General features: G+C 40.2%; 3 protein-coding genes across 3 annotated transcripts in view; 1 reads left to right on the top strand and 2 right to left on the bottom strand.

The window, feature by feature from the left end:
• LOC146632115 (inositol 1,4,5-trisphosphate-gated calcium channel ITPR1-like) overlaps positions 1–9,278 on the bottom strand; it is a 75,208-nt gene extending 65,930 nt beyond the window's left edge. The window contains exons 1-3 of the mRNA XM_085353223.1: positions 9,045–9,278; positions 8,088–8,200; positions 5,430–5,500 (exon numbers count right to left, since the gene is read on the bottom strand). Of these exons, the coding sequence (XP_085209349.1) occupies positions 5,430–5,500; positions 8,088–8,179 (163 nt within the window). The 5' untranslated portion in view covers positions 8,180–8,200; positions 9,045–9,278. The remainder of the gene's footprint in view (positions 1–5,429; positions 5,501–8,087; positions 8,201–9,044) is intronic.
• A 392-nt stretch (positions 9,279–9,670) lies between these two features.
• On the top strand, positions 9,671–16,394 carry sumf1 (sulfatase modifying factor 1). Its single transcript, XM_085354073.1, has 9 exons — positions 9,671–9,995; positions 10,601–10,774; positions 10,881–10,955; positions 13,132–13,214; positions 13,372–13,494; positions 13,805–13,919; positions 15,170–15,283; positions 15,376–15,435; positions 16,000–16,394. Exons 1-9 carry the CDS (start codon positions 9,705–9,707, stop codon positions 16,099–16,101), a joined length of 1,137 nt encoding a protein of 378 aa, XP_085210199.1. The 5' UTR covers positions 9,671–9,704; the 3' UTR covers positions 16,102–16,394.
• Positions 16,395–17,577: 1,183 nt separating this feature from the next.
• Positions 17,578–19,725, bottom strand: LOC146632113 (leucine-rich repeat neuronal protein 1-like). The gene has a single exon (XM_085354072.1). The coding sequence runs from the start codon at positions 19,723–19,725 to the stop codon at positions 17,578–17,580; it is 2,148 nt and encodes a 715-aa protein (XP_085210198.1).
• Between the last annotated feature and the right edge of the window lie 675 nt (positions 19,726–20,400).

Genomic DNA, 20,400 nt, shown 5'->3' with positions numbered 1-20,400 from the left:
GTTGTGATAGGCAGGAGTTGGCAACATCTGAAGCCAGCACAAGAAGACGCTGCCCAGTGTAATGGCCTTCACATGCTACTAGTTAAGCAGTGAAAATGTCAGAGTACAACAAGCAAGCAAAAAAAAAAAAAAAAATCACTTGTTGTTCAGAGACCTGTTTTGTTAATGGAGTCCTTTCTAGTGTTTGTTTCAGGTTTCTCACACCAGAGCTTTATAATTAACACTATTCTAGAAATAGACCAGCAATTATATAGCACTTTTCTAGTCTCACTTCTCAAAGCACTTTAGACTACAACCCAGAATAGGTGTGGTTAAAAAAAAAAAAAAAAAGCAATGCTGTCACACATCAAACTGACAAGCATCATTTTACCATGTTCATAAAACAGGCAAATAAACCAAATCTATTAAAAATTCAGAAAAAAAAAAGAAATAAAAGATAGTTTGACTGAGAAATTATATTTATCAAGTATTTAATGAATATCTTTCATACAAACTATGACCATTCTGTTATTGTTATACAGTGTTTTACACATTCTCTTTACAACAAAGATAAATGCAAATCCACACTATGGGGCTTATTATAGACTTTTTTAGAGTGGTACACAAAGGTCTATTCAAAGCTACAAAGAGAAGAGTGTTATGAATACCCACAGCTCAAAACAAAATTTTAGGTCAGAGTCTCACTCACCAGAGACTGTACACATGTCTCAGATTTCAGCTGTTTATTACATGAAGTGCCAAGAGGTCTGATTGGTTAATACAAGTTGAGTCAAGAGGCAGCTTTGGCTCTTAGGAGAAATAAAGGCCAGTGTGATGATGACAGTCCCAGAGTGACAAAGCCAAAGTGTGCCATGTTTACATGTAGAGAGTCCCTGTCTCTTAAATTTCTTTTGTCAAGTGCCCATATACAGTAAATAAAATGTATTGTATGTTTAGTACATTAGTTGTCATGTCAATGCACTATCATTACATGGGGGTTTTGGGTGGAAACCAAAGTATTTTATTAATTAAAGTGCTGAATAAAAAGGTCTAAAAAAATATAAATAAAATTTAAAAATGGGTTGGAACGTCAAGATTTATACTCTTGGCTCCAAATCTACAAAATGCTAACTACCATCCATATAACCACATTGCTGACAACATTTAAATGCAATGGCAGGTGCATAAAATATAAAAGAAACAGCTGTTAAACTGATCCAAATGACTCCTAATATGTCAACAGAGTAAGTAGCTAAATAAAGGCTGCCTAAGTCAGCTAGAAAGACAAGGTTTCTACAGACACTCGTTGATTGAAAGTATCTGCCAGTAGGTCAAGTTTTCACCATCAATGATTTAGATAAGGGCCTTTACATGCATATTTAAGACTGACAAAGTATTTTCAGTCATAGAAAAAGTGACAGTTCTGAAGGTTTTGCAACAGCTAAAAGTGAAAGTTGCAACAGATTTTAAAGAGGAGGGCGTTTTTGAATAACGCAGCTTTCCTCCACATGTAGTAACTTTGATGAAAGCAACTGATCTGACTGGTTGTGCAAGAGAGCCTTAAATCACAGTGACTAGAATGAAACACAAAGCAGTCTCTGCCTTAGATGTGTGTGGATGTCGCTCAGTGTGTGTGTGTGTGTGTGTGTAGCATGTGTGTAAAGGTATCTGAAATACTGTAAAGGTGAAATGCAAAGAAAAGGCTGATGTCTAAGCCTATGGACAAAGGCTTCACGAGTGGGAGTATAAATTGTGTGGAGAGTGCTCATGTTTACATTAGGAGGAAATGTTAAGCATACCTCAGCAGTGACCGTATCACAGAGTGGACATGGCTCGTCTGGCCTTATTGCTCTTATGGTGTCCACTTAGTGGGATTATCACTACACAACTGGGTCTCTTTCCAGCTGTGCAACTCCTCATAGTTTTGGGGGTGGGGTGGGGGGCAAACAATGAAGACATGTATTGTGAACACATACATGAGTTTGGCAGCTGTCAGATTTTTACGTTTTACGATTGGTTTTCCCCCCCCATGGTTGAAAAGTAAATTTTCACCACATAGCTCGTGCTTCATGCATATGTCACAGCTAAAAGTTAAATGTGTCAATAATAAAATGAACGTCTTCCATGTACTTGTAGTTTCCTTTTAATCCTGGTTCACTGTCACATTGACTTAAAAGGGACACTTTCATACAACAGAGCCATTGTTAACGGTGTTTAAAAACACCGCCGCCTTTTCTTCTTTTGACATCTTAAAGTCTCTGCTGTGAAACGCTCCATTTCTTTTCTCTTTACAGTATATGCTATACCATTAATGGGACATATATTGCACACGTTATAGCAGATAAGTAAGTACACTACCTCTTTCCTATTTGGCTCCTTACAGAAACAGACTAGTTAAAGATGTCTCTGCGAAACCATTCACAACATTCTGAAGCCAAAAGACCCAGGGTCATTTCAAAGAGGTACTACAGGAACTACACTTTAATGAAGCTATAAAATTTCAAACAGATTATTATGGTCAAACTTGAAATGCGCAGGCCTGAGACACCCTGATGTTTACTCCATTTTACATCGTCCAGGCTTCTTTTCATTGCATCCTACCTGCCTGTATAAGGACATGTCTGCTTATTTGCATACCTTCGCTTAGGATCCAAGAAATGTCATAGGGTTGCTATTTTAAATTTTACAGGCTCCAAGTCCATTATATCATTGCTGTTATCACAGAGTTACTTTGTCACATTTTAAACTCTACCAGAACCAAAAGGATTATAATATTTGTACAGGTTAAGTAGTACTCTACATTTTGAGTAAACTAACCTTTAAGGAATTTGCTATGTATGGTTTTACTGGAACCTTCTCCAGGTGGCTTTGTCCACATCCATTAATAACACCTTTTTCCCCTCTAGCAGACACCCAGAATCCTCTCTCACTGGCATTAAGGCCTCTTCTGATCAAGCTGACACAGTGAATGAGTTACTAACTCCAGTTAGACACAAAAGGTCTATATATTGCCAAAAGTATTCACTAACTCATTCAATCATTGACTTATGTGTTTCAATCACTTCCATGGCCACAGGTTTATAAAATCAAGCACCTATGCATGCAGACTGCTTTTTCAAACAAACGTGAAAGAGTGGGTCAGGCTCAGTAATTTCCAGAGTAGTACCATGATAAGATGCCACCTGTGCAATAAGTCCAGTCATTATAATTTCTCGCTACTTAATATTCCACACTCAGCTGTTAGTAGTATAAACAGCCAATGCTTGGGATCATTGCAGTCCTAAATAAAATAAAGCTTCTGCAGAGTCTTTCTACGTGGTGCTTGTATGGTGGAACAAAATCTGACCTCTCCTTTCTGTATTCATAATTCCATCAGTTTTGACAAGATCCAAACCACGACAGAGCCTCCATGATGTTTTACACACGACCGTAGATGATCAATGTCGTATGTCTCTCCTGACCTCCTACACATCATTAGGCCTGCCACTTCTTCTTTTGTCCAGTTTCATAAATGTTTTTAAGGACATGCTGTACAACAAGGCAAGACATCACCTTGTTGGAACAGATATACAATTTTATGTGTGTCATACTGACAAAAAGTGAACAAATAATGTATTTTTGCGAAAGGCTGCTAAAAAAATAAATAAAAAATGCCTGAAGACACAATTTCAAATTGGTTATTTGCTAAATTGTCTGTTATGTGTAGACACAGCAATACTTCATCCCTTGTGCTCGGTGTCTTTTTATCCTTGGTTAGTGTTAAGTGGTGTAAAAAAACCGAAAGCGAAAAGGTTGAGAAGGTCACTTATATAATGAAAGACATTTAAACAAACAAGAACTCCTATCAGTAATACATACATAAACACTCACACACATCATATATAAACAGTTCATATACAAAAATAAATAAGTTAAACCATGTAAAACACAAACTAAAACGTGAAAAAGTAACAATCTTGGAAGTTGAAGGCCAATATTGATTAACACTGTGCAGAAGAAAACTATGCTCAGTATCTGCCAGATTACTGAATGGAGCTGAAGTGAAATAAACTGCCAATTTCCAAAGAAAAACATTGAAAGACGTTTGGAAAGCCTGGAGAACTATTGCTCAAGAATTTTAAGAAATTGCAAGCCTGGCTTCTTGGAAACAAAACATAATGAAAGGAGGGCTGACTCAAGAATTTTGCACAGTAAATGGTAAATGGTAAATGGCCTGTATTTATATAGCGCTTTACTAGTCCCTAAGGACCCCAAAGCGCTTTACATATCCAGTCATCCACCCATTCACGCACACATTCACACACTGGTGATGGCAAGCTACATTGTAGCCACAGCCACCCTGGGGCGCACTGACAGAGGCAGTCATTAATGCAGTCATTAATGACTGACAGAGTACAGTCATTAAGACTAAAAGCAACACAATAGTTGAAATCACGCCCAGGAAGAAAACATGTCAAACGTTGCCACTTTGTAAGTTAATAGACTTATCGTATCACTGCTCCATTGCTAAAGAACAGGTAGATCTGACTATAATTACACGGCTATTCAGTTTAATGAATGTGTTATTTAGATGTTTTATGATCCCCAAGACAGTGTTTAGCCCTATTCTCACACCTGCAAATGCATCTGTATTATATACTAATGGGAAAGTAAAGAACTAAAAGACAAATAAAATAATTCAAATGGATAAGTACTCATATGTCTTATATGCTCAAAACGTACAATTCTGAAAGGCTGTAATTACTCTCTTTTGTAGGCTTTTATAGAAATGGCCGATACAATTACTTTGAATTGCCAATGAAAACAAAGAACCAAGGAAGACTACATTTCTCTCTTTCAAAAAACTTAAATTAAAATGAAAATCTGAATATGCGGTTGAAGCTCTACCAACGGTCTAGCTATATTACATTTTCTTTAAGTGTCATCCAGCAGCAGCAAGCTAAAGTGCACGTTTCTTATAAATGTGTACCAGTGCCTGTGACTGCTCAGGCCTTCAATCATATTCTGTGTACAATGTTTAGCCAGCTCTCCCCAAGGGACATAAACCTCTAGCCTGAGAACTGCAGGTCACGAGTTCTACTTCCTGTATGAGAACTAATAATAGCAAATTCACCCAAAGACACAGCTGAAGGATTTTTATTTAGAAAACAGATTCTCAAGTGGGTGTTTTTTTTTTTTTTTTTTTCAACAAATCAGCAGAAGAGATGACTCTCCATCTGCCTCTACCTCCACAGACCTGTGCGAGCTAGGGCACACAGCTAATAAATACACACACACACACACGCCTGTTTGAAGTCCAGGAGGCTGAGATATTGTGGCTGTCACCAAAGAAACACAGCATAACACATTCAGCAGCAGGTCTTACACGCTTCACAGTATAAACAGATAGGAGTTAGTGCTATGAGGAGGAGTGTCACGAGGAAGAGGGGAGATTAATTTGCTCCTCTTACCTCTGAACTTCTTCGGCGGGTTGTTGAGGTCCCCAGCATCAGGCTGGATGACGCAGCGGTCATCCACCAGGCTGTAAATACGGACACATGACACATGTAAGCGCTATACATATAATAAGATCATATCCCAAGTTACCATGACAAAGCTGGCAAAGCCCCGAGCATAACAACCACAGCAGCAATGAGGAATAGTTAAGTTCACCTTTAAAGTTGTTTTTTTAAACAAGACTCGAATAAGTATGTAATCATTTTCTTATTCTTCTATTACAGTGAGCTGAATGCTTATGAAGTTTGGACCATTTTAACAAAAATTGAATTATCTGCAATTAGGCCATTTTGATGTTTATGATATTTTTAGAGCTCACAATGAATCAATTGGTACAAAAAATATTTAAACACTGCTTAATTTAAAAAGAAAAAGTACCAGTTGCAAGCTAATTTCAAAAACACTGCATCAGTTGAGTGTGTTTGATTAATAATTTTATAGCACAGCAATGATCGGAACATTTAAAAGGCCAGGAGGAACAGAGGGTTGATAATACTGAGACAGTCAAAGTGATCAACACCACATTTTCAGAACTACAACTCAGCATAACTGGTCAACATTTCTGCAGATGTACTAAGATTGCCATTGTTCTTGGATATCAGAGTCACTGTAATTCATCATTCCTGTGGGTTTGTGTTTAAGCTTACTGTGTATGTGCTAAACAGAGACTCAGGCAAAAAAGTATCTCCAACAAAAGCGTGTGCAAAAACTCTACCTTTGTTTCATGAATTATCTGGGATCGTTACATAGTTGCAGCATGTTTTAGCCTCCCCTTCCACAAAATAAGGAAATATTCTGGATTAAATGACCGGTGGCCAGACAGGAATTTCTGGTGACAAATTTAGCTTTCACTGGCTTAGAATAACACTTGTCTGGACACAGGCCAAATCCCACATCCACTTTCAGCCTTCTGAAGTTGCCCAAACAGACCTCACTGTTCCATCAGCCTGCACATCTCGAGGAACAAGACCGACTACAAAGGGCGAACATACCCATGCGTGTTAAGACAAATAACAGCAGAGTGCCAAATTAAAGGAAAAACTCGCACTTTTTCACCTCAAAAGTGAAGGCATTCAACTGCTCCACTATACTGTGGAAGCTCTAATCTCCCTGACCCCTTAGAAGGAATACTAACTGCAAATCAACACAAACTTGTTGCTGAAAATAACATGAATCACATGTGCTGACCTTTGCAGTTACCAGATCTAAACCTAATTTACTACGAGAATTAGCCTTTGGATCAACATGTTAGTCAGTTTTCAACACCAGTATTGTCAAAACACCAAATGAGGGAGTATCTTTTGGAAACACGGTGTTGCAGCCCTTCAGTGGAGTCTTACTGAATCAACGCTAAGCTCTGCTGAAGTTAATCTGGCATCAAAACTCCTTACTGTACTTGGGGGGGGGGGTCGTCACATGAGCATGCTTCACGCAACTTCGCTTTCACAGAGGTCAGTTATTAACACAAGTTTAATAGTTACACCTCTACACAAACAGGATGGGTCCTGCTAAATACTCAATGCACACAGCAGCATTTTCCCCCCAAAAAAAAGAAGAAAAAGAAAAATGTAGCCTTTCATTTGCTCATATAGCCCCCTCCCCTCTGCAGCTGTTGACTTGGACTGCTATTTTAGTGAAGAAAAAGAGTTAATGTGTACAGAATTTTCTCAGTATGGTGTCTTACTTTAAGGGCAGTTGATCTGCTGCTGAGTTGGTGTTTATGCGTGGAGAGGATGGCTTCTGGCCAAAACCGTCATGACAATTTTCTAAATACATGTGCTAGCATATGCGTGCGTGTGTGTGTCTATGTGGGAAGCACATGAACTCCAGAAAGGCCACAATGTCTCTATAGTGACTCAGTCTTCGCTGTAGGTCATTCCATTTTTCATGAGCCAGGAGGGGAGGTCCAGGACACTGAGCAGATAGCCCTGATACCATTACTAATGCTAATGCCATGGTTTACCGTCTTGTGATTTCCTGATGGTTCATACCAGCAAAAACATTAATGCAAACTTTCTCTTGTTGCTTTGTTTAGATTCAGAACAAAGGGGAGAGGTTAAAAGCAGCACAACTGAATCTTACTGTGCTTGTGATATTTCTGTCATATCCTAAGGCCAGTATTTCAAGCAGTAAGCCAGTGTAAGTAATCCCAACAGACAGACCATATCAAAAATATGCATTTTACAAGTAAGGAGAATTGATGGAGGAAAATGATGCTGTGACTGTGTGGGCAAATGAGTGGCTTGCCAACAGTACCACCAGACCATTTATTGTCTTCTAACTCCACCCTTCCAACCCAGGCCTGCCCCAAACTTTAGCATAATCTGCATGTTTTTTTGCATTTGTTGCAACAAATTACATTCACTACTTAATCCCATTCCGAGACCAAATGATGACCCTGTCGCTGCGTGTAAGCAAACACGTGCATACACAGGCATCGGACTAAAGGGAAGAAATGTGCTTGTTCTCGACTTTGTCATCAAAATGGTTAACAGTTGCTACTACAAGTGTGATTTCCTCCCTTCCAAAAACTGCTGGCTCAGTATCATGACTGAGCAGCATTTTTTAAGAAAAGTGTGAAGTGGGCCCTCCACACAGGCACAGGGACATACCCTAGGGTGCTGATGAAACCATTGGTTGATCCCTCTGCATACAGGGAGCAGATGTCCCCAATGTGTAGGAAACTGGACATTTTGTCCGACATGTTTGGCACACAAGGGAGCACCTGTATAGGAGAAATTGGGAGAAAATATGGATATTATTAGATCATTTAATATAACATGCCTGTCATGGACACATACCATCATGCATTTATTCAGTATCCATATGCAAATTAATAGTTCCAAGTTAGAAGCAGTTTTCAGAGAGCGGGTTCCCTTGCAGGTGGAGACTACACAAACACAACTGTCAGGCTGCAAGGATTTGCATAGAGAGGAAGAGAAAATGTCTATTAGATGTTACTGTAGCCCCGCTGGTGTTGTGCTGCGCCTTACATGTTTAGGAGCTGCAGCTGCCAGCGAGGTTTATGCACCTGCAACAGGTCATGGCCACTGAAAGCTGATAGAGAGCAATGCAGGTCCCCTCCACTCAGGTTATCTGCCTGTGTGTTTTTCTTTTTTCTTTTTTTAAGCACTGCCTCTCACTGAGGTCGATAAAGCCCCATAACAAGTTATTCTGGTAGCTTTCCGACCGCCGTCTGTTGCAAGCCCGACCAAACGATCAACGATCACACAGCAAAAGTTCGGATCTTATTCATCTAAGCACCGAAGCGCCAGCGAAACTTGAGAAAGCACATCCAGCGTTAGCATTGTAATCGCGGCTCACTATCACATTGCTTCACAGCAGCCCGAAATCATTGTCGGTGTAAGAGCCACCCGACCGTGATACAATCTTGTTGGGCTTCTCTTCAACAAAAATATTATTCACTAAAAAGCGCCACTTTTGAGCTCTGAGGTTTTTTTTAACCATTTAAGGAGAACTAAATCCTTTTCCCCCCTTTCCGCTGCGAGAAGATAGACATATGAAAGGAGGATGATGGCAAACTGCTCAAGTTAAGCTCTCAACTTTACCTCGGCTGTGCTCGGGTATTTAGCTTTCTCTGGGCCAGCTAAGACAACATGACTGCGGTTCTCCTCTCCTCCGGGCCGGGGGATGACATCCAGGCGTCAGCGACTGTAATAATCCAGTTTTTTGACAGCTCGGACACCTTTCCGCGCCTCTCAGTGCTCCCGCAGCTTGTGCTCACTGAGGCAGGCAGGCAGGCTGGTTGAACTGCCTGGCTCACTTCCACTTCTTCTTCTCAAGCGGCCGTAGTGTTGATAGCTGGGAAATGATGTCCACGTCGCCCCATCCTACCGCTAAGAAAATCTGAGCTGGGTTATCACTCCTGCTACTGCGCTGCCCAGATTTATACGAAGAAGTCTATTTTTCTGTAAAAAAAACAAAACAAAACAGAAAGGTCAAAAATCTGTGTGATTTTGGGCGAATAAGTCATTGAAGTGTATTTCAGATAAGCGATTGTATTAATATCATCATACACCCCCGGATGTAGCTGTATTTGCGAGCCGTGATCAGAATTTGCAGTGTTTTTGTGGATTAACAGAGTTTAGTCCACAGCAAACATTCACTTCGGGAAGGAAAGGGTTACGTTTTGTTACACTGTAGCCAGCTGACTGACCACGTGACTTTACGGAAGCAACAGTGTCAACATCATGCATGGACCCTGAGCTATGCCTTGGAAACAAACCATCAAAATGTTGCGTTATTTCACCTTATTGTTCATATTTGGATGTGTGAGCAAAGTGTTGTGTCTTCAGAGTTCATGTAGCGCAGAACCTCCAGGCCCGGAAAGAGCGGCGGGCTGCGGTTGTGATAAGCTGACTAGAGACGCTCCAACTGTGGATCCCTTGGACGAGGATGAGGGTAAAGCAGCTTCCACAGATCCTGATCTCAAATACTCCAAAGACGCAAATGACAGGACGAATCAGGTGCAGGACAATGAGCGGGAAACACAAAGTCCGGTATGTTGCGACTCCTGTTACAGAAAAAAAAAAAAACACCGCTATTTTGTGAGAGTGTGGAGATAAGGTTATGCGTGCAAAATGTCATAAAGTTGTTACCAAAGTCGAATCTGATCGTTCTTGGAACTATTAGGCCTCCTGAGGTTCCCATGCATAAGCAAGGCCTTGTAGCCAATCAGCTGCAACACAGATCTGTCGATTAACACCAAAACCAAGGGTTGCAAAATTGTGTCCACATATGTGCTAATTTTAGTTGTGTGTTTAAATAAACCATAACACCATGTGCTGTAAATATGACTTGAATGCAGAAGCAGGAAGTTTGACAGCCTAGCCTTTGTTTCCTGTAAGTTACCCTCTTAATATTGCACATTTGTGGCACTCTGGTGTCATATTTTTTTTATTTCTACTAGTATTTCTATTATTTATAGGTGGCTAATAACTTAGATTTTTACTAGATATATTATAGATCTTCATTGTTTTATTGTGTTCTTTATTGGTTGTTATGATCTTGTAGCTCATAAGAGTTATTAATCCTGAATCTACATTCCAGTTTCTAGCACAGTTTGTTTGCATATGTAAATAAAAATTGTACTTGTTCCGTGCAGATGGTGCAGATTTCTGGAGGGGAGTTCCTGATGGGAACAGACAACCCAGGCATCCCCCCAGACGGTGAGGGCCCCCAGAGAGTGGTGTATGTGGACTCCTTCAACATAGACATCCATGAAGTCACTAACCAACAGTTTCAGAGCTTCGTCCTTGCGACAGGATATGTGACTGAGGTTTTAAAAAATATTTAAAAAATAAAACAATATTTTTCTGTGAGTGGTTTTCATTATCCTGGTGTTGTTTTTTGCCCATAAAATCTGTGTCTTTTCTGATTTTTAGGCAGAGAAATTTGGAGACTCGTTTGTTTTTGAGGGACTTTTGAGTGAGCCAGTGAAAAGCCAAGTCACTCAAGCAGTAAGTGTACCACTGAGCAGGCGACTTACCTGTGCAGCTCACTTTTTACCTGCTACATCAGTTGTAGCTTTGAAGGAAGACATGTGCAGGCTACATGTCATGCTTTCGATTTCACTGCACAAAACGAGCACACAGTCAAAGATGTGCTCTACATTAGTTTGCACTTATGCAACGATCTAACAAACTATTTATTGCTTACACATAGATATTGGTAGCTTGCAGGACTAGAGGTCCAAGTTCACACACTATGTTTAGTAGACAACAGTAAATATAAAGTGTTGTAATAAATGTAACCTCACAGGCTTTCATGCTGTGTTTAGATGTCTGTAAATGTTTATGTGTAAAAAAGCTTTTTTGTTCATATAAGTACATGTAGCTAAAGTTCCCAAAGGGAGTTTTTCTCTCCCACAAACAACACTGATGCTGAGCTAGGTCAAAGGTTTCATTTGAACCCCATGCTTTTCTCCTTTGAGTTCTCTATATCACATTTTCATCATGCCCACCTTGTGGCTATTTTATATGCCCTCAAACAAAGGTATGAGCAGTCCACCCTTTTTTGAGCCACTTCTCACACTCTAAAATGTCCCAGTCACAAGAAAAGCACGCCAAATTTTCTGTTTTTGGCAGCAAAAGAGGAAACACAGGAGTCTTTATGCATGCTCTGAATCTGAGGACACAGTGGATCGGCTTTATTTTTGATGTCAGGGTCCCCACAACAGATGGAAAACCCTAATGTTAGCTTGCTGCATGACAAAATGTGGCTAATTTGTTTATCAAACGCCCAGAGGCTTGATAATCCAGTTCTTCGGCATGTGACAGTTTCACCTACAGTCGTGTGCTTTGCAAAAATAAAAAATAAAAATATCATGCCAAATAGGAAGAAGCCTCAAAGCACCTCCTTCACAGAAAGTCACCTTAAACAGTTTTTACCTGTCAGCTGTAAAAGGTTGATGGGGGTACTGTCGTCACCCCGCTAGGTGGGCAGGCAGGTGGCGTGAATACACAAGTCTGTAAATGCAGTAACTTGATAAAGAAGTAATGTAGAAATTTTAAGTTGATGTTTTAGGTGTATTTACTAGGAGGCGGAGGGGTAGCACTGGCAGCTTCCAGTATTTTTATTTTTATTTTTATGCACACAGGACTGAAGACTTTTACCACACTTCAGCAGCAACATGAGTCGATGAACTTTGGAGCGTGCTAAAGATAGTTTTTGTGGTTTTGGACAGAACATTTCCAAGAGATTGTTGTTTGATGCTTCCTGATGTTTCTAGTTTTCACTGTGTGTTCATTACATACCTACAGCTTGACAGGTTTACCTATAGAAGTCTTCTGTATGACCCTCAAACCTAGAGGCTTCCACACATTTACCCATATGGCACAATAACTTCACTAATTACTGCTAATTATTTCCCAAAGAGTCCCAGTTTGAAAGTTATACATTTGTTGGATTTTGGCAACAAAGTTCTTTATTCTAAAAGTGTGATGCTGTTATTAAAGTTACACATATTTTATTATAAAAGAGTGAGCCAAAAGTGAATGCAGTCCTTATATAATGTGTGACAGGTGAGTGCAATTAAGGACAAGCACCACACCCAATCAAAGGTGAGAGAACTAAACAAGGTGCATCTGGTGAAGTGAGTGAGTGGGTGGGCTGGGATGTGCTAAAAGGTGGGTCTTTACAACAATTATTGTGCACATGCATGTTTCTCTATAGCTATCTGAACCTAAAATAAAGTCATAAATGTATAAATGACCACTTTAATATAATATATCTCACATATTTACATTCAACATTTTAGATATATTAAAAATTAGCAGCACAGCATCAATATTAGCATCATGACAAATGTTGTTCTTGGGAACTGTAAGCTGCTCCAGTCAAATAATATTAAAATAAATAAGGCAGCCTTTGACAGGGATTGCATTTTATAAATGCAGCACAGTATGTTTTATTCATTTAAATAATTACATTTTAGTTTTAACCCAGCACCTTCAGAGAGCACGTTTTTGTCTTTAGCTGGACGTGATGATTTATACTACAACTGTTTAAGAGTGTTGAAAATGGCCTGTTGTTTGAGGAGTTGCACATCAGTGGGCTTTGCAAGAGAAAAACAGAAAAGAAAGTGTGAAAAGCATAATGCGGTCCGTAACAACTGTTACTACCATTTGTTGTTAGGTGGCCGCTGCCCCTTGGTGGCTTCCAGTCAAAGGAGCCTCCTGGAGGCACCCTGAGGGCCCAGACTCCAACATCACAGACAGGTAGAAAAACTCTCTTTTACTAAAAACTTCGTAATGTTTTCAATAATACGCTCCACATTTATATAAAACACCTATCAAGCATCAAACCTTCACTCTTCTTTTATTTATGAAAAGATGATAAGAGCTCGGTAAATTACTTTAAATCTGTGTTTTTTAGGCTCCATCATCCTGTTTTGCATGTCTCGTGGATAGATGCTGTTGCCTACTGCTCCTGGGCTAACAAGAGACTCCCTACAGAAGCAGAGTGGGAGTATGCCTGCAGGGGTGGCCTGAAAGACAGGTAAGATGTTAACTGATGATGATGATGATGATGCATCATAATCAGAAAACACATTATTGATCCATGTAGGGAAACTGCTTTGTTACAGTTGCTTAACACACAGTTTATAAGAGGGGGAAATACTAACAAACCTCTAGTCTGAAATGTGCATTCAAAAATGGGAATAATAACAACGTATGACCAAAGTGAGCAGAAGATTCATAAGCACAAATGCAAAAGGAACTTTTCTGTGAAAGATGTTTGAAAATGTGCATTTCCTACATGAAATATGTCTCAGATTACTTTCCTGGTATACCACGCCTACATTTAGACTTTATCCATGGGGAAACAAGTTGAACCCTAAAGGACAACACTTTGCTAACCTCTGGCAGGGAGACTTCCCCACACACAACTCTGGAGAAGATGGGTATATCAAAACATCACCGGTAAGAGACACAAGCAAGAATGAAGAAATGCCATAATTATGGGTGTGTTGAGGGATCTCATATTTCAGGTTTAGTCAGAAAACGTTTGGCCCAGGAAAATACTAGACATAATTACGCATTCCAAAGCTCGATGAAGTCACAAAAGAAGCTTGCAGCCTTGAGAGATTACATAGATTACAAAAAGACAACATAAATCCAGTCTTTCTTCACAGAGGCAACTTCATAGTTCCAATTCTAGTATGAATCCTGAATATCCGATTTCTGTGTGAAATCTTTAAGAGTATACGGTGTTGATGTAAAATGATATTCTAATCTGCATTATGTCACCTTGTTAGGGTAAAAGGCAGTCACTGATGTTGAAGTAATAGGGGAACTTGAGCTCAGTTAAGAAATCCCTTTAGTTGTCCAGCGGGTTTAGAGGTTTGATTTGTGTTTCAACATTCTGCTTTCTGCATTAAGATAACAAAGCTTTTCAGTTTCCATCTACCATGTAAATGCCCAGTCTTTTTTCCAAGAATGTCACTGAACCCATCAAACCTGAAAAGTCAACCCTCAGCTTCACTAACTTGACACTTTTTTTTGTTTACGTAACTTAAAAATCTGTGCATGTGTAAATATACAATTTTCTGCAGTCATCTTTTTTGCAAGTTATTTTAACAACAATGAACAGTATCTTACTATAAAAGAAAATCTCTGTGTTTGTTCCTTTGTCTACAAACTCCTTCTATACTGGGAGGAGTTAAGCAACCAAAATAAGTTTAAAGATTCTTATCTATATCAGATATTATAGTGTCATCATGTTTTCTAGAAACTACTTGGCAAGGGGCTAAAATGACCCGTTTTATGCATTTAAAACCTATAGCGCCTCATAATAGTATCATATCATTGGTATTTCATGTCTAATTTATGTTCACAAAAGTTGATATAGTTTTTATTATTTATGTATTTATTCATTTTATTTTCTCACTGTGATTAAGGATATCAGTTTGTCAGCAGCACTAACAGGCCAAATAATACTGTAGCATTAGCGTGTTCTAATTACCATAATATACTGTGTGTACCATTGAAAGACACAAATATTCATGCACAATAGTTCTTCAAGCCACAGGGCTTAAATATCCTTTAGATAGATAGATTAGACTACTTTTAGAATTAGTGTAGAATTTAGAAATTAGAAATGATAATATTAACAATAATGTATTTTTAAAAACATTGCAGTAAAGTGACAGTAGTGCCCTTATACCCTACAGGTGATGTCCTTTCCTCCCAATGCTTTTGGTCTGTACGACATGGTGGGGAATGCATGGGAATGGACAGCAGACTGGTGGACTGTGCATCACACCACGGACCCGCAACGCAACCCAGTAATGGCAGATTACATTCAGGCTTTTGTAATTGTCGTGGGTGTTGATTTTTTCTTTTTCTGTAATTATTATCTACCATTGCTCTCTTTCAGACGGGGCCTCCCTCAGGCAAAGATAAAGTGAAGAAGGGAGGGTCATACATGTGCCACAGGGTATGAAAAAAATTATGTTAAACATCCAGTTTTTTAAATCTGAAATTTAAAACGTGGTTAATTATTTATTTGTTTAATATACCAAGGGCCTCACTCACTGGGATTTTGTGGGATTTTTTGGAATAAAGTGATCAGTGAAAGTAAAGCGGTTCTGGCTGTTGGAGAAACCATGTTATTGTTGGAAACACTGAATCCAGACAACTGATATTAGCATTTCTAAGAGGAAGTAGGGTAGCTCTCTGCTCTCTGTTACTCTCCACCTGTGGGATAACAAAGGGATAGATGTATTCATTCTTTCCTTTCTGGTTCATGGGGCTTTTGATGCTAGTGACAGCCTTGTCACATGTTGACTGGCCACAGTTTTCTTCTTGTTTCACATTATAGTTACACATGTGAGGGACCCGAGAGGTCAGTGATTGGAGACTGTGCATAAGCAGGCTTTCTACAAGATTAATATCAGTAGTCTTGACTATCAAACAGTAAAATATCACAAAGCAGTGTCTGTTACTGACATTATTCAGTTCATTTACAGTACATTTCCCCCCCGTTCCCCCCCTTTTTCAGTCTTACTGTTACAGGTATCGCTGTGCAGCAAGAAGCCAAAATACACCGGACAGCTCAGCTTCTAATCTTGGTTTCCGCTGTGTTTCTCAGGAGAAACGATAATCTCACCTGCTTGTCTTAAACACACTTTTACTGAAGCTGCTGCCTAAACCTGTTGTTGACTATGCAGGAAGGACATGCAACCTGTGATCTGTGATCTCATTGCCAAACATCTGAATATGATGGACAGTAAATCTTCTCTACTATGATATATGTTCACAGTATTCTCACTTTTTATAGTTTTTCAGATGTTTTCATAAGAAATGAATGGAAAAGCTTTCTCTGGCCACCTTTGAGCACTGGTGGGAAAAATATTAATAATTCAAGTTACTGTACCTTTCACTGGAACAGATTAGTGTGGGTTTTTTTTATTGTTGCCATTATCAGCTAAAAGCTGGTTGTGCTGAAAGTAAATCTTAATGTACAGAAAATGACTTTGCTGTAAAATCATTATAGAAACTTGTACTTTTTTTGCTCAAAATCACTGTTTCATATATTTCCATTATAAAGTTGTTGTAATAAAGCAGTATTTCCTCTTTTTTGTATGTTGTATTAGTTATGTACTGAAAGTAAAAGCTTTGATAAACAGCCATATTAAACATGATTAGTTTTAATATGTAGCATCCACCAGAGGGCAGCACACATTCACGTCTATCTGTGGAACTGAGAGCTTACAGTACCATTTATTAAGACATGAGATTCAGAGCCTAAATACAGCATGTGTCATCAACCACTAACACTGTTAATCTAAAGCGAACAGATGCAATTCTAATGCCAAAGAGTCACAGAAAACTCCCAAAGTTCTGTAAAAGAATCAAAATGTTATTTATTTTAACGTGTTTAGTATACATGTTGCATGTGAAAATAATAAACTAAGCAGCCAACAAATGTCTAGCCAAATAAAAGAATGAACAAAAAGTCAAAAGGCTTCTAGTGCACCTTAAGGAAAAAGAAGTCAAAAGGTACTTATCAAACATTTGCATTTCTAGCATTTAACATCACATTTATCTGCAAACTAAAATCCTAATATCTTGCGCTGTAAATTAGAAAGTTCAAAGATATAGTTGATACAACATTACTGCACAATTGCTAACATTCAGTAGACAGTTTAACAAGTCTAAACCCCATTGTCAGCTTCGAAGTTTGTACAAACTCCTTTATCTATCAGTGCGCAACAGATTAACTGTTTTACAAAACCGAGAAAGAAACATTTCTAGTAATGCTGGAAGAAGTTCATCGACCCTGCTGCTGTAGAAGCTTCCCAAAAATAAGTGAGTCAAAAATGTACCACAGAAACAGAGCAGAGCAACTAAGACAACCTGGAGGCTAACTACAGCTGCCATCCTGGAAAGTCCAGAACGTTAGAAAGAATCAAACAAAGGCGATACGCTATACTAATAAAAATCCTGCACTTGATCACTCTGCCTCTTATTAGCAAAGCTGAGAATACAAAAAAATTGCAACTTTAGTCAACTTTTGCCCCAAAATGGCAAAAGTGTGTCGTTGTGCTGCTGGAGACAATAAATCCTCAGTGAATCCTCACCACATGTAATAACTGCGTGTGGTGTCAACAGGAGAGGGTTTTCCCTCTGTGCTCCCATCTTTGTCCTTCTCACCGTCAGCCTCCCATAAGTTAATGAGTGGAGGGTAGAGCTCGTTAAGTGGAATGGAGGATGTCTTCAGCATGTATTTCTTCAAGGAGTGGTGGTAATTTTTCCTCTTCCATCTTCGGGCCATGTAGATGCCCACAGTGGCCAGACTGAGGAAGAGCAACATGGTTGACATGACAGCTAGCACAGCTGCGCTTGGGTGCTGGTCTGTCAGGTCCAGGGCAAAGGTAGCGCTACGTGTTGTCACATTAACGCAAGACTTGTGTGTCTGCAGGTGGATGTTGGAGACAGTGAGGCATACCTCGTACTCGGTGGCAGGTTGAAGGTGCGTGAGGTTGTACTCGTGGACATCTACAGGGACACGAGCTGTGTAGGTGATGTGTGGATTGTCAATCTTCATGGTGGCCGAAGCCCACTTCAGGTTCGAGGACATGACATTAGAGTTGACTTTCCAGGACACCAAGATGGAGTGTGACTCCGTCTGCTTGACATAAATCTTCATCACCTGAGCGCTGTCGAGCAGGGTTCCATTTATGCGGATGGTGGCGACCCGTGTGTCGGCCCCTTCAGTGTTCTGGGCCACGCAGGTGTAACGACCAGAATCTTGCACCTGCACGTGAGAAAGCCGCAGGGTGCCCTCGCTGCTCAAGTGATAGCGCTCTGACACAGTGTCCATTGTGATTTTGTTTCCAAGAGGAGTCACCCAGTATATATCTGGATTTGGTTCAGCCATTGCCCGGCAGTCCAGGCTCACGCTCATGCCCAGCTCTAGATTCAAGTGGCTGGGAAAGGTTTCATGGGATATAAGGGGAAGACACTGCTCCGTTGACTCCAGCAGCCTGAACTCTCTGACTCGTTGACCTCTAAATTCTGGTGGGGAGGTGCACAGCATAGTCAAGGGCTCCATGAAGCGCACCGTGGTCCTGTTGGAACTCATCCACTGTATGACACAATCACACCGCAATGGGTTGCTGTGGAGACTGATCTCCCGCAGATTTGGCAACACATCCACAGTTTGCTTGTAAAGGGCAGTAAGAGCATTATTATTAAGCATCAGACTCTCAAGGGATGGCATATCCCTGAATGCAAACCTGTGGATATAAGACAGCTTCGGGTTGTTGGTTGCCTCTAGTTTAGTCAGTTCTGGGAGGTTGTCCATAGCATAACGGTCAATAGACACTAACTCCATCATGTTGTTGATGCCCAGCTCCTTCAGACGTAGCATGTTTCTGAAGTCTCCTTCTTGAATTTTCTGGACTGGATTCTTGTTTAAATCCAAGAACTTGAGATTGGGAACTTTCTGAAGGGCCAGTTGGGGGATACTGACCAATTTGTTGTCATAGAAAGAAATGCTCTCCAAATTATCTAAACCTACAAATGCATCGGGTGGAACATCAGTGAGATCCATTCCAGCCAGAACCAGACTTCTCAGCCTTACTAGGGGCTTGAAGTTCATGTCTAGGAGGCCAATAACTGGATTCTCCCCAATCATGAGAATCTCAAGATTGGGTGTTTCTTCAAACCAGCGGCTATCTATGACATGGAGCCTGTTGGAGTTAAGGTGGAGGCGCAGCAGACTGTGCAGTCCTGCAAATGCTCGAGGGGAGATGGAGCTTATCTGGTTGTGGTTGATGTAGAGCTCCTGAAGGTTGGAGAGGTTTTGCAGGCAGTGGTCTGGCAGCTGCGTGATCTGGTTCTCCTCTAGATGCAGGGTGGTCAGGTGGTTCATGCTTGTGAGGCCGACAGCTTCCACAGTGCTAAAGTTGTTTTGGGATAAATCTAGCTCCGTCAAGTTAAACAGTACCTCCAGCTCTCCGCTGGTACGAGAGATGGCGTTGCTTTGGAGCAGTAACACTTGGGTATCCACTGACAGGTTGGTAGGGATGTGTGTTAGCCTTAAATCATTGCAATCCACTGTAGTTGCCTCCTTGTAGGTTGACTGAGGGGTGAACCAAGGGCGGATCTCGCAAACACACAAATGAGGGCAATCTTTGCCGTGTGCCGGTGACAGAAAGCAAAGAAGCAATCCTATGCACAACCAGATTAGAGGAGGCCAAGGCTGACAGCTGAGCGCCATGTTGTCTCCTCTCCCTGCTCACAAAAGGCTTAAATGAGAGGCAGCGTTTGGGAGGAGGATATAAGGGTACGGTTAATAAGCATTAGTCTCCTTTGTAGCTAGCTGCTGTAGGTTGAGAATAGTGATTTCTAACCAAGAGGACGGAGTTTGCAAAAGACAGGCAGGACAGGCATTAGATCCAAACTTCAACTTGAGGTTTTGACCTGAAAAAGAAAAAGAGTAAAGCAGCTGTTAAGGGATATAAGTAACTGGGGGGGGGGGAAATTGAAAAACGGCATAACAGAATGGAGTGAGAAAGTAATGAGTTCATTATTAATTTCAAGATGATGGAAAAAAATGAGACACGTCACATTTCCATACCAGCACCTCACAGATGTTTAGGGATATTTAAAATGATGTGTCTAACAGGGCAGAAAGAATCTGTCAAATTCATGTGGTTCCCCTTGAGTCACATAGGAATTTATCATCATTTTAAATTGTAGCTCACACATCCAGACATAACTGATAATAAGCAGAAGTGTGTTTAATTAATTTGAGATCTTGAAATGAACTTCAGCTGAAACAAGTCATCCCAAAGGACTGCTTGAAATTTGCTCTTGAGCGAGGCACTCTTTATTTACATGTAAAGCTTTAGTGTTACAGCAATGAAATCACAAGGCATTGCAACGTATTTAA

Source organism: Diplotaxodon limnothrissa, linkage group LG5, assembly GCF_057381915.1.
Source record: "Diplotaxodon limnothrissa isolate DT_005_m linkage group LG5, D_limnothrissa_male_GT1.1, whole genome shotgun sequence".
Taxonomy (NCBI): domain Eukaryota; kingdom Metazoa; phylum Chordata; class Actinopteri; order Cichliformes; family Cichlidae; genus Diplotaxodon; species Diplotaxodon limnothrissa.
The sequence above is the reverse complement of the archived record's forward strand: the minus strand, read 5'-3'. Positions and strand labels throughout refer to the sequence as shown.

Excerpts from the sequence above, each read along its gene's own strand:
- LOC146632113 (XM_085354072.1), bottom strand. The coding sequence starts at position 19,725 with ATGGCGCTCAGCTGTCAGCCTTGGCCTCCTCTAATCTGGTTGTGCATA.
- sumf1 (XM_085354073.1), top strand. The coding sequence starts at position 9,705 with ATGCCTTGGAAACAAACCATCAAAATGTTGCGTTATTTCACCTTATTG. Across the intron at positions 9,996-10,600 it reads AGCGGGAAACACAAAGTCCG|ATGGTGCAGATTTCTGGAGG; the intron begins GTATGTTGCGAC and ends TGTTCCGTGCAG. Across the intron at positions 15,436-15,999 it reads GGTCATACATGTGCCACAGG|TCTTACTGTTACAGGTATCG; the intron begins GTATGAAAAAAA and ends CCCCTTTTTCAG.